The 14,322-nt window shown below is 38.5% G+C and overlaps 1 protein-coding gene across 4 annotated transcripts in view; it reads left to right on the top strand.

The window, feature by feature from the left end:
- Positions 1–14,322, top strand: part of BRWD3 (bromodomain and WD repeat domain containing 3) — a 243,496-nt gene that overhangs the window by 166,932 nt on the left and 62,242 nt on the right. For all 4 annotated transcript variants that reach the window (XM_030304700.2, XM_032592278.1, XM_030304699.2 and 1 more), the window contains exons 25-28: positions 9,940–10,047; positions 11,463–11,587; positions 12,741–12,823; positions 13,929–14,040. In XM_030304700.2, the coding sequence (XP_030160560.1) occupies positions 9,940–10,047; positions 11,463–11,587; positions 12,741–12,823; positions 13,929–14,040 (428 nt within the window). The remainder of the gene's footprint in view (positions 1–9,939; positions 10,048–11,462; positions 11,588–12,740; positions 12,824–13,928; positions 14,041–14,322) is intronic.

Here is a 14,322-nt window from a genome sequence, read left to right as displayed (position 1 = left end):
TTTGTCTGATATAATTATTGCTACTGTAGGTTTCTTTTGACATGCATTTGAATGATAAATCCTTCTCCATCCCCTTGATTTCAATCTGTAGGCATCTTTAGGTCTGAAATGAGTTTCTTATAGACAGTGTATAGATGGGTCTTGTGTTTTTATCTACTTTATCTATTCTTATATCCTAGGTCTTTTGATTAGAGTATTTTGTCCATTTACCTTCAGAGTAATTCAGATTTGAATTTAGTACCATTTTATTACTTGATTTATCATTGTTTCTGAGATTTTCTCTAATCCTTTCTAGTCTTTGTCATTTTTTTGTCTCTGCTTTCCCCTCAGAGTCCCCTTTAATATTTCTTGGAAGGGCTGGTTTAGTGGTCACACACTCCCTTCAGTTTTTGTTTGGGAAACTCTTTATCTCTCCTGTTCTGAATGATATCTTTGCTGGATAGGGCATTCTTGACTGCAGATTTTTCCCATTCAGAACTTTGCATGTATCATGCACTCCTCTCTGGCTGGCCAAGTTCCTTTCAGGAAATCTGCAGCTGCCTATGTATTTTCTCTTGTAGTTAAGGACTTCTTTTCTCTTGCTGACTTTCAGACTTGACTTTATCACTGTATTTTACACATTTAATTATAGTATGTCTTTGTTTGGCCTGCTTTTGTTTATTTTGATGCAAGTTCTCTGTGCCTCCTGATTCCAGATGTCTGTTTTCTTCCCCATATTAGGGAGGGTCTCAGCTATTGTTTCTTCAAGTACATTTTCTATGCCCTTTTCTCTCTTCTTCCTCTTTGACTCCTGTAATATGTATGCTGTTACATTTGATTAAGTCACTGAATTCTCTAAATCTATTCTGTTGCATAATTCTTTCTCTCATTTGTTTAGCTTCATTACTTTACATTACTTTGTATTCTAGGTCACTAATTCATTCCTTTGCTTCTTCCAGCCTGCAGTTCATTGCCTCAAGCATGTTTCTAATCTCTTCTATTTCACTCTTCATATCTGATTGTTTTTTGACTCTTTTATCTCTGTCTTAAGGGTGTCACTGATGTCTTCTTTTTTTATTTTTTTATTTTTTTATTATTATTTATTTTATTCTACTAAGTCTTCAAAATCCAGTGTGTATTTATTTTTTTTATATATGAAATTTATTGACAAATTGGTTTCCATACAACACCCAGTGCTCATCCCAAAAGGTGCCCTCCTCAATACCCATCACCCACCCTCCCCTCCCTCCCACCCCCCATCAACCCTCAGTTTGTTCTCCTTTTTAACAGTCTCTTATGCTTTGGCCCTCTCCCACTCTAACCTCTTTTTTTTTTTTCCCTTCCCCTCCCCCATGGGTTCCTGTTAAGTTTCTCAGGATCCACATAAGAGCGAAACCATATGGTATCTGTCTTTCTCTGTATGGCTTATTTCACTTAGCATTACACTCTCCAGTTCCATCCACGTTGCTACAAAAGGCCATATTTCATTTTTTCTCATTGCCACATAGTATTCCATTGTGTATATATACCACAATTTCTTTATCCATTCATCAGTTGATGGACATTTAGGCTCTTTCCATAATTTGGCTATTGTTGAGAGTGCTGCTATGAACATTGGGGTACAAGTGCCCCTATGCATCAGCACTCCTGTATCCCTTGGATAAATTCCTAGCAGTGCTATTGCTGGGTCATAGGGTAGGTCTATTTTTAATTTTCTGAGGAACCTCCACACTGCTTTCCAGAGCGGCTGCACCAATTTGCATTCCCACCAACAGTACAAGAGGGTTCCCGTTTCTCCACATCCTCTCCAGCATCTATAGTCTCCTGATTTGTTCATTTTGGCCACTCTGACTGGCGTGAGGTGATACCTGAGTGTGGTTTTGATTTGTATTTCCCTGATAAGGAGCGACGCTGAACATCTTTTCATGTGCCTATTGGCCATCTGGATGTCTTCTTTAGAGAAGTGTCTATTCATGTTTTCTGCCCATTTCTTCACTGGGTTATTTGTTTTTCGGGTGTGGAGTTTGGTGAGCTCTTTATAGATTTTAGATACTAGCCCTTTGTCCGATATGTCATTTGCAAATATCTTTTCCCATTCCGTTGGTTGCCTTTTAGTTTTGTTGGTTGTTTCCTTTGCTGTGCAGAAGCTTTTTATCTTCATAAGGTCCCAGTAATTCACTTTTGCTTTTAATTCCCTTGCCTTTGGGGATGTGTCGAGTAAGAGATTGCTACGGCTGAGGTCAGAGAGGTCTTTTCCTGCTTTCTCCTCTAAGGTTCTGATGGTTTCCTGTCTCACATTTAGGTCCTTTATCCATTTTGAGTTTATTTTTGTAAATGGTGTGAGAAAGTGGTCTAGTTTCAACCTTCTGCGTGTTGCTGTCCAGTTCTCCCAGCACCATTTGTTAAAGAGGCTGTCTTTTTTCATTGGATGTTCTTTCCTGCTTTGTCAAAGATGAGTTGGCCATACGTTTGTGGGTCTAGTTCTGGGGTTTCTATTCTATTCCATTGGTCTGTGTGTCTGTTTTTGTGCCAATACCATGCTGTCTTGATGATGACAGCTTTGTAGTAGAGGCTAAAGTCTGGGATTGTGATGCCTCCTGCTTTGGTCTTCTTCTTCAAAATCCCTTTGGCTATTCGGGGCCTTTTGTGGTTCCATATGAATTTTAGGATTGCTTGTTCTAATTTCGAGAAGAATGCTGGTGCAATTTTGATTGGGATTGCATTGAATGTGTAGATAGCTTTGGGTAGTATTGACATTTTGACAATATTTATTTTTCCAATCCATGAGCAGGGAATGTCTTTCCATTTCTTTAAATCTTCTTCAATTACCTTCATAAGCTTTCTATAGTTTTCAGCATACAGATCCTTTACATCTTTGGTTAGATTTATTCCTAGGTATTTTATGCTTCTTGGTGCAATTGTGAATGGGATCAGTTTCTTTATTTGTCTTTCTGTTGCTTCATTGTTAGTGTATAAGAATGCAACTGATTTCTGTACATTGATTTTGTATCCTGCAACTTTGCTGAATTCATGTATCAGTTCTAGCAGACTTTTGGTGGAGTCTATCGGATTTTCCATGTATAATATCATCTCATCTGCAAAAAGTGAAAGCTTGACTTCATCTTTGCCAATTTTGATGCCTTTGATTTCCTTTTGTTGTCTGATTGCTGATGCTAGAACTTCCAGCACTGTGTTAAACAACAGCGGTGAGAGTGGGCATCCCTGTCGTGTTCCTGATCTCAGGGAAAAAGCTCTCAGTTTTTCCCCGTTGAGGATGATGTTAGCTGTGGGCTTTTCATAAATGGCTTTTATGATCTTTAAGTATGTTCCTTCTATCCCGACTTTCTCAAGGGTTTTTATTAAGAAAGGGTGCTGGATTTTGTCAAAGGCCTTTTCTGCATCGATTGACAGGATCATATGGTTCTTCTCTTTTTTTTTGTTAATGTGATGTATCATGGTGATTGATTTGCGAATGTTGAACCAGCCCTGCATCCCAGGAATGAATCCCACTTGATCATGGTGAATCATTCTTTTTATATGCTGTTGAATTCGATTTGCTAGTATCTTATTGAGAATTTTTGCATCCATATTCATCAGGGATATTGGCCTGTAGTTCTCTTTTTCTACTGGGTCTCTGTCTGGTTTAGGAATCAAAGGAATACTGGCTTCATAGAATGAGTCTGGAAGTTTTCCTTCCCTTTCTATTTCTTGGAATAGCTTGAGAAGGATAGGTATTATCTCTGCTTTAAATGTCTGGTAGAACTCCCCTGGGAAGCCATCTGGTCCTGGACTCTTATTTGTTGGGAGATTTTTGATAACCGATTCAATTTCTTCGCTGGTTATGGGTCTGTTCAAGCTTTCTATTTCCTCCTGATTGAGTTTTGGAAGAGTGTGGGTGTTCAGGAATTTGTCCATTTCTTCCAGGTTGTCCAATTTGTTGGCATATAATTTTTCATAGTATTCCCTGATAATTGTTTGTATCTCTGAGGGATTGGTTGTAATAATTCCATTTTCATTCATGATTTTATCTATTTGGGTCATCTCCCTTTTCTTTTTGAGAAGCCTGGCTAGAGGTTTGTCAATTTTGTTTATTTTTTCAAAAAACCAACTCTTGGTTTCGTTGATCTGCTCTACATTTTTTTTGATTCTATATTGTTTATTTCTGCTCTGATCTTTATTATTTCTCTTCTTCTGCTGGGTTTAGGCTGCCTTTGCTGTTCTGCTTCTATTTCCTTTAGGTGTGCTGTTAGATTTTGTATTTGGGATCTTTCTTGTTTCTTGAGATAGGCCTGGATTGCAATGTATTTTCCTCTCAGGACTGCCTTTGCTGCGTCCCAAAGCGTTTGGATTGTTGTATTTTCATTTTCGTCTGTTTCCATATATTTTTTGATTTCTTCTCTAATTGCCTGGTTGACCCACTCATTCGTTAGTAGGGTGTTCTTTAACCTCCATGCTTTTGGAGGTTTTCCAGACTTTTTCCTGGGGTTGATTTCAAGCTTCATAGCATTGTGGTCTGAAAGTATGCATGGTATAATTTCAATCTTGTAAATTTATGAAGGGCTGTTTTGTGACCCAGTATATGATCTATCTTGGAGAATGTTCCATGTGCACTCGAGAAGAAAGTATATTCTGTTGCTTTGGGATGCAGAGTTCTAAATATATCTGTCAAGTCCATCTGATCCAATGTCTCATTCAGGGCCCTTGTTTCTTTATTGACCGTGTGTCTAGATGATCTATCCATTTCTGTAAGTGGGGTGTTAAAGTCCCCAGCAATTACCACATTTTTATCAATAAGGTTGCTTCTGTTTATGAGTAATTGTTTTATATATTTGGGGGGCTCCGGTATTCGGCGCATAGACATTTATAATTGTTAGCTCTTCCTGATGGATAGACCCTGTAACTATTATATAATGTCCTTCTTCATCTCTTGTTACAGCCTTTAATTTAAAGTCTAGTTTGTCTGATATAAGTATGGCTACTCCAGCTTTCTTTTGGCTTCCAGTAGCATGATAAATAGTTCTCCATCCCCTCACTCTGAATCTAAAGGTGTCCTCAGGTCTAAAATGAGTCTCTTGTAGACAGCAAATAGATGGGTCTTGTTTTTTTATCCATTCTGATACCCTATGTCTTTTGGTTGGCGCATTTAATCCATTTACATTCAGTGTTATTCTAGAAAGATACGGGTTTAGAGTCATTGTGATGTCTGTATGTTTTATGCTTGTAGTGATGTCTCTGGTACTTTGTCTCACAGGGTCCCCCTTAGGATCTCTTGTAGGGCTGGTTTAGTGGTGACAAATTCCTTCAGTTTTTGTTTGTTTGGGAAGACCTTTATCTCTCCTTCTATTCTAAATGACAGACTTGCTGGATAAAGGATTCTCGGCTGCATATTTTTTCTGTCTAGCACCCTGAAAATCTCGTGCCAATTCTTTCTGGCCTGCCAAGTTTCAAAAGAGAGATCAGTCACGAGTCTTATAGGTCTCCCTTTATATGTGAGGGCACGTTTACCCCTTGCTGCTTTCAGAATTTTCTCTTTATCCTTGTATTTTGCCAGTTTCACTATGATATGTCGTGCAGAAGATCGATTCAAGTTACGTCTGAAGGGAGTTCTCTGTGCCTCTTGGATTTCAATGCCTTTTTCCTTCCCCAGTTCAGGGAAGTTCTCAGCTATAATTTCTTCAAGTACCCCTTCAGCACCTTTCCCTCTCTCTTCCTCCTCTGGGATACCAATTATGCGTATATTATTTCTTTTTAGTGTATCACTTAGTTCTCTAATTTCCCCCTCATACTCCTGGATTTTTTTATCTCTCTTTTTCTCAGCTTCCTCTTTTTCCATAACTTTATCTTCTAGTTCACCTATTCTCTCCTCTGCCTCTTCCATCCGACCCGTGGTGGTTTGCATTTTGTTTTGCATTTCATTTAAAGCGTTTTTCAGCTCCTCGTGACTGTTCCTTAGTCCCTTGATCTCTGTAGCAAGAGATTCTCTGCTGGCCTATATACTGTTTTCCAGCCCAGCGATTAATTTTATGACTATTATTCTAAATTCACTTTCTGTTATATTATTTAAATCCTTTTTGATCAGCTCATTAGCTGTTGTTATTTCCTGGAGATTCTTCTGAGGGGAATTCTTCCGCTTGGTCATTTTGGATAGTCCCTGGTGTGGTGAGGACCTGCAGGGCACTTCCCCTGTGCTGTGGTGTATAACTGGAGTTGGTGGGCGGGGCCGCAGTCAGTCCTGATGTCTGCCCCCAGCCCACCGCTGGGGCCACAGTCAGACTGGTGTGTGCCTTCTCTTCCCCTCTCCTAGGGGCGGGATTCACTGTGGGGTGGCGTGGTCCATCTGGGCTACTTGCACACTGCCAGGCTTGTGATGCTGGGGATCTGGCGTATTAGCTGGGGTGGGAAGGCAAGGTGCACGGCGGCAGGGGGGGCAGGCTTAGCTCGCTTCTCCTTAGGTGATCCACTTCAGGAGGGGCCCTGTGGCAGCCGGAGGGAGTCAGATCCGCTGCCGGAGGTTTGGCTCCGCAGAAGCACAGAGTTGGGTGTTTGTGCGGAGGGAGCAATTTCCCTGGCCGGAACCGGTTCCCTTTGGGATTTTGGCTGGGGATGGGCGGGGGAGATGGCGCTGGGGAGCGCCTTTGTTCCCCGCCAAACTGAGCTCTGTCGTCCGGGGGCTCCGCAGCTCACCCTCCCTTTGTCCTCCAGCCTTCCCGCTTTCCGAGCAGAGCTGTTAAGTTATGACCTCCCAGACGCTAAGTCGCGCTTGCTGTCGGAACACAGTCTGTCAGGCCCCTCCGCTTTTGCAAGCCGGACTCGGGGGCTCTGCTTGGCTGGCGAGACGCCCCTCCGCCCCGGCTCCCTCCCGCCAGTCCGTGGAGCGCGCACCGCCTCGCCGCCCTTCCTACCCTCTTCCGTGGGCCTCTCGTCTGCACTTGGGTCCGGTGACTCCGTTCTGCTAATCCTCTGGCGGTTTTCTGGGTTATTTAGGCAGGTGTAGGTGGAATCTAAGTGATCAGCAGGACGCGCGGTGAGCCCAGCGTCCTCCTACGCCGCCATCTTCCTGTCTCTCCTATTTATTTTTTATATATATGAAATTTATTGACAAATTGGTTTCCATACAACACCCAGTGCTCATCCAATGTTCATAGCAGCACTGTCAACAATAGCCAAATTATGGAAAGAGCCTAAATGTCCATCAACTGATGAATGGTAAAGAAATTGTGGTTTATATACACAATGGAATACTACGTGGCAATGAGAAAAAATGAAATATGGCCTTTTGTAGCAACGTGGATGGAACTGGAGAGTGTTATGCTAAGTGATGTCTTCTTTTTTTAAAAAAATATTCATTTTTAGGAGAGAGAGAGGGAGACAGAGTGAGAGTGGGGGAGGGGCAGAGAGAGAGGGAGACACAGAAACCTAAGTAGGCTCCAGGCTCTGAGCTATCAGCACAGAGCCTGATGGGTGACTTGAATTCACGAACCCATGAACCGTGAGAGCATGACCTGAACCGAAGTCTGACACTTAACTGACTGAGCCACCCAGGTGCCCCTGATGTCTTCTTTTTTCAGTATCAGTATCCTTATGATTATTGGTTTAAATTTTCCATCAGGCATGTTATTTATATCTGTTTCACTTAGATCTCTGGCCTGTGACTTTATCTTGTTCTTTCATTTGGATGAATTCCTCCATCTTGTTATTTTGTCTCAGTCTTTGCCTTCTTCTCTTCTTTTTTATAAAAAAAAAAAGTTATGCATCCGTCTACTAAAAGTAATGGCCTTATTAAGAAGAGATTATGTAGGGCTCAGGGCCTGGCACTTCAGGGAGTGTCTCAGATGTGTGCTGCTTGCACTCTGCTGTTGTGTTTTGGCTGCTCTATTCTTCAGGCTGTTCATCTGCAGAGGCTCTTCTTGCCTGCTGTGGGCTGACTTTGGTCCCCAGGCCTGAATGTGATGAGTTTTAACTAAGTGGGCTCTGATCTTGTATAATGAGACCTGTCACCACCTCCATCAGAACTGGGGCCCTGTAGTACTCTCTGGTAGGAAGACTTGGTGTTGGCAGGGGTTTCTTCTGGTCTTCTGGGAGAGGGGCCTGTTCCACTGGGACTAAGGCAAGCCTGACTGAGAAGGGCAGTTCCACCAGAGCACAGGGGTGTGGGAAAGCTAGGCAGCCAATGTTAGTGTTTTGCTGCTTCCTGTGGTGGCTGCGTGTTTATAGTTAGAGGCAGGGGCGGGAAATGGCACCATCCACCTCCTTTGTTCCCAGAGAGATGTCTCTGTGAATGCTTCCTCTCAGGGACATATTCCAAGAAGAGCAAAAAATCTCCCTAGTGTGTGCCCCATGCACGCTTCAGATAACTGTATCCCTACTGTCTGCACCCGAGTTGTTTGCCTGCCTTCTCTCTAGCAGTAGGGCAGTGCCCTCCTGGCTCTATACCAGCCAAACACACTGTTCTTTAAAACTCTAGACTTTAACAAAGCCCGGCTTATTGCAAGACCTCACAAAATTCATCCCCTGTCTTTTTCCAAGCCAATGGCTTTGGGGAAATGTTCTCCTTGTGTGTACCCCTATGAGCTCCTCTCTCCCACTTCATGACCATGGCTCCCTCCCCTTTGCATTACCCACAATCTGTTTCTCCCCTAACCCATGTCTCCACTTCTTACCTTCTTCAGTTAGGCCTCTTCTCTCCCTTCAGTTTTGGAGTTTGTTCTGCCAGTCTTCAGGTCCATTCCTGTGGTATTTAGGATGATTTGAAATTTATCTAGTTGTGTTTCTTGGAATGAAAGGAGCCTGGGATCTTCCTGCTCTGCTGCCGTCTTCCTCTAAGGAGAGTTATCTTTAATTAATCTTAGAAATCTTTACAAAAGAGAACAAGAATCTGTATATTATATGTCTGATGAGACACCTCTCTTATATAAGACCATATTTACCTTGGTGGAATCACTTTCCCTCTACTTTGTTAAATTTAGAATATGCTTATATGCCTCAGGAGTAGTGTGTATTAAGTAATGATAATTGTGCAGGTAATGGAGGAGGTATATAAGTGAGTCCGTCAGTGAAATACATAAATGAAAGAATGTTTTTAAAGAACTCGTAAAACTCATACTTCTTCTAATGGAGGAGATATATAAGTGAATCAGACAGTGAAATACATAAATTAAATGTTTTTAAAGAATTCATAAAATTGATACTTTTTATAAAACCAATCTCTTAATGGCACCATTACTTTTTACTTTAAATGTTAAGCCTTCAGTATTTTGCCTGGAATGGCCATAGCCACAGATCATTGCCTTTGAAAATACTCATGTTTACAAGTTTAACTTAAATGCCAACTTCTCCTGGATGTTATTCCTACTTTCCATTTACCTGCTGCTCTTTCCTCCTGAGCTTTCACCTAAGTTATTTCTCTCTTACGATATTTAGTATATTCAGCCTTATATTATACTCATATGTTTACCTGTCTGCCCATATCCTCGAGGGAAAGGATTTTATTTTGGTATGTTACCACTGCACCCAGTGCCTTGTACACATATGTTCAATCAATATTTGTTGTATACAGTAATATATATGTAATAAATTATATGTGAATAACGTGGTTATTATTGATATTTTTACTCTTATAGTTTGAAAAATAGTACTTTAAAATATGATCAGTTCTGTGTACATTTGTCATTGGTTCCTCTTCAGAAATTTACGAAGCAGCTAGAAGGAAAAGCATTGTGTATACAGTGTTTATATGCAATACTTATATGCAGTGTTTTTATGCAGTACTTAGTACAGGCAACATAGACATGAATACTGAATGAACATTATTTGATAGTGACAAATAATTATACATTTTTTTCAAAATTATAATTTTGTTGTAAACAGAAGAAGACATTTGTAACAGTATATAGTGGGATACATAGAGTTGTTAATTAAATAGGATACTGCTTGTTAATACCTTATGTTTTTTTGTTTTAGCTTATCTATTTCAGGCAAGGACATGAAGCTTATGTGCGGGCTGTAAGGAAGTCAAAAATATACAGCCTTAATTTACAAAAACAGCCATGGAATAAAATGGATCTCAGGGTAAGTTGGCCAAATTCATAAACTATGAAGTAGTTTTGATACTTCATAAACTAACTGAAGTAGCTTTGGAATTAAGTTACTTGCCTATATATAGCTTTTTCTCAGTTTCGTACATATTTCATTATTGATTGTGTGTCTAAGATAAGGAGATGTACCATACTCTTGTACGTGTGTTATGGGTCCCATTTTATGTTTGCTGAAATTTGTATGCTATTGGTTGTCTTGATTATTTGACCTAATTTTCTTCAAGCTTCAAGTCGTCTAGTGTATACCATTCTATATTTGGAGCAAAGCAGTAGTTCCCTGGTGTGGTTATTTTCCTGAGCAGCTTTGTATATTCGGAGGCTCTATAAACTGACTTTGTGTGTGGATTACACACACACACTGGAACCTTGAGGTTCCAGTGGCTTTAAGTAAAAATCATAAATATCATAAATCCCAAGAAACTCAGAACTTTGTGGTACTTTATGGATTATCATTTTTGATACAGTACCTATATAGCTACATGGTATTGAGTAAAATAGGTATGTTTAATATTTTGGAGGTTTTTCTGACTGTAAATACATATTCATTCCTTCATAAATACATAGATACATACATCATCATTTCTAGTTAGGTTTATGCATGTTTTCTTTTGTTTTTCCAACTTGAAGAACAAGAGACTTAAGAGCAGTGTTACAGTGGTTTTTCAGGTAAATGAAGGATTGTTGTGTGATGATACTTAGCAGGAAGCATACATGAAAGAATGTAGATTTATTGAAACAAAGATTTAGATACTTGTAAAATATTGTATTAAGGTTGTGATGTATGAAAATATCTTATCAAGTGAGCTTTACACAATCATCTCCTGGGAGATAAGGATGCTATCACTATTCTAAATCAGGTGAAAGTAGAGTAAAACAAGTCACTATGCCCATAAGGCTCAGTTTTGCCAACTGCTAAGTATGACTAATAATCAGTTATGAGAGTGGTTTATAAAATAATATTGTAGGCATTAAAATATGTAAGCCCTTTCCCCAAATATACACATACATGTCTACCTGCATACTTACATAATATATGTCTTAACCAGGCAAAAACATCATAATCCCTTGGGGAATTCTTTCAAAATATGTATGACTAAACTTGTACCCCAGACCTACTGAATTCAATTCTATAGGAGTAAGTTTTGAGAATATGAATTTTAAAAATGTTCTCAAGGGGATTTGGTTGCTTATCCTTGGTTTAGAGCCCTGAAGTATACTATGACTTGATATTGTCAAGGACTATGTCTTACTGCCTTTAACACATAGTGGAATGCTTAGTATTTGGTGGGTATTCAGATAGTTTTTTAATTGTTCAAAAATAATGAAATGATATGCAATTGTCAGGCATTTATATTGAAAGTAATGATTTATTGATATTCTCATGAATAGGAACAAGAGTTTGTTAAGATTGTAGGAATCAAATATGAGGTTGGACCACCTACACTGTGTTGCTTGAAGCTTGCATTTCTGGACCCCATTTCAGGCAAAATGACTGGAGAATCTTTTTCCATTAAGTGAGTAGCTGTCTCTGGTTGTGTGTGTGCGTGTATGTGTGTGTGTGTGTGTGTGTGTGTTTTAATCCCAATCATTTATTCTGCAGAGTACAAGGCTTGATGGGAGAGAAAATACTATAGTACTATGGGCTTTAGAGTTTTAAAGACCAGGGTTTAATGTTTAATTCTTTTTTTTACACGTAATAGCTATATATATACACATATTTATAAACTTCCATGTGTGTGCATGCATGTGTGTGTGTAGCAAACATATATGTACTGCAGTATGTTTTTGTGTGTATACAGTTAACCCTTGAACAATGTGGGGACTTATGGGTACTGACCCCCCCACAGTTGAAAATCTGTATGTAACTTTTGACTCCCCAAAAACTTAACTACTAATAGCCTACTGTTAAACAGAAGCCTTATTGATAAAATAAACTTTTGACTAATATGTATTTTGTATGTTTTATGTATTATATATAGTATTCTTACAATAAAGTAAGCAAGAGAAAATAAAATGTAATTAAGAAAATCATAAAGAGAGAGAAAATATATTTACAGTATATATATGCATATTTATTGAAAAAAGTCTGCATATAAGTTGACCTGCAGGGGTTCAAACCTGTATTGTTTAAGGATCAACTAGATATATATCTGTGAGCAAGTTACTTAACCTCTCTGAATTTATGCCTTCATCTGCAAATGTAAATGTTAGTAACTGCCTCAAGATTGTTGTGATGAATTAAAAGAAAAACCTTTATAAATGCCTAATGGTGTGGTTGAAACATGGTAGTTGCTTTTACTTCTGTTAATAATAAAAGAAATGATTAGTCAGCGGCACATTTCTTAGAGTTTGAAATCTGAGGAGATGAAAGAACATCAATTCATACTTTTCTAATTATAGACTCTTTTATATTAAGAGCCCTTAATATAAAATACCTTATACTAAGCTTTAAGGACCTTCATTGGTGTCTTTATGTTATTAAAGTGATAGAGTAATAGGCAGGGGACTAACAAAAGCAGATGGAGTTTAAGTAAAGACATTTGCAGGAACCTTGAGGCTTACAACATTTTTTAAATGACTCCACTTTAAACATAGATCTCTGGATATTTAGTATCATATGCTGTTATATTTGTATATTGATTCATATATGCTTTATTTTTTATACAGGTATCATGACATGCCAGATGTCATTGACTTCCTTGTGCTACATCAGTTTTATAATGAAGCCAAAGAAAGGAACTGGCAGATTGGTGAGTATAAAATTCTCACTTAATAACAATTAAGTTTGAAATAGAGTAACATTTTAATTATAATTTAATAGAAATAAGCTAGTATAACATCTAGTTGGTAAAAGCTGTTAACCAAATTAGAAAAATCAAATTAAATTTTCCTTCTCAGTTATGTTTAGGTGATTTTATGCACATTGTGTTTAGCATATAACCTCTAATCTTTCTGAAAATATCTAATCCATTAGAATACAAATCTGAATTTAAAAAAAAACCATCAAATGTCACTTGCCCTAATATAGAGTACTGCCTAATATAGAGTACTTAACACTTGGGCTCTTAAGCAGGCCATTACTGATTGTGATTTTCTTTCTTTCTTTCTCTGTCACTCTTTCTCTCTCTCTCTCACTCTGTTTCTCTCTGTACCTCTACCTGTTTCTGCACCTTTTCTCTTCCTCTCCCTTTCCCTCCTCTCCTATCCCTTCCTTTAACCCTTCACTAGCTATTTGATCTTGGGCAAGTTTTTAATCTCTCTGTGTCCCACTTCCATTATCTTTATGATAACAATCACATCAGAACACACCTACAAGGTGATGTGAGCAATAAATGATAGCACTTAAAATGGAACCTAAATATGTAAAATTTATACTGTGTAAATAGTTGCTATTAGTACTTTTGAATTCTCCTTTCTTATGTGGGAGAAACATTTTTGTCTACAATGGTTTGGTTTTATAATCCTTAGCCCTTTAAAGGCAGAATAGTATGAAGAGATTATTAAAGGCAAAAAGCTGAAAGCAAAGAGGAAAAGAACTGTAGTAACATACGTACAGTACAAGAAAAAGTATGCCTAATAATGATCCTAAGTAATTGATAAAAATTAGATTATATGTGGTAACATTTATTTAAGAAGACATGGACATATTTGATTTATCTCAGAAAGATTACTAGTACTTGGAAGTCAAAACCTTAGAGTAAAATATAAAATTTACTTATCTGGGAAACTCAGATTGAAACCTCTAATAATGCTAGATACAAGGCTACTTTGTCCAACAAAAAGTAGCAATTTAAAGTGTGAACAAAGCTGTTACTCTCAAAAACATCCTTTTAAGAATTTCCAAAAATATTATAGGTGATAGATTCCGCAGTATAATTGATGATGCCTGGTGGTTTGGGACTGTGGAGAGTCAGCAACCTTTTCAACCAGAGTATCCTGATAGTTCTTTCCAGTGCTACAGTGTTCAGTAAGTACAGTTATGGTATTTTATGCCTGATATAATACTGTGGTACTATATGGACTTTCTGACCCTACCAGGAATACTACGTTGTTACTTTGACTTATCTTTATCTAACCTGTACCATTAAGGAAGTAATCCTGGTACCTGTAAGGAAGGAATTTGATGATAAACCTCTTGGTCCAATATGCATGCTAAAACAAAGCAGGAACTGAAGACTTATTTGTACCTCCCTTATGCTTGTATTTTCTTTTAAGTATTTCTGTTTTAGACAAGAATTGCAACTATTAT

Source organism: Lynx canadensis, chromosome X (genome assembly GCF_007474595.2).
Source record: "Lynx canadensis isolate LIC74 chromosome X, mLynCan4.pri.v2, whole genome shotgun sequence".
Classification (NCBI taxonomy): Eukaryota; Metazoa; Chordata; class Mammalia; order Carnivora; family Felidae; genus Lynx; species Lynx canadensis.
This window is presented reverse-complemented; position numbering and strand designations above follow the sequence as displayed.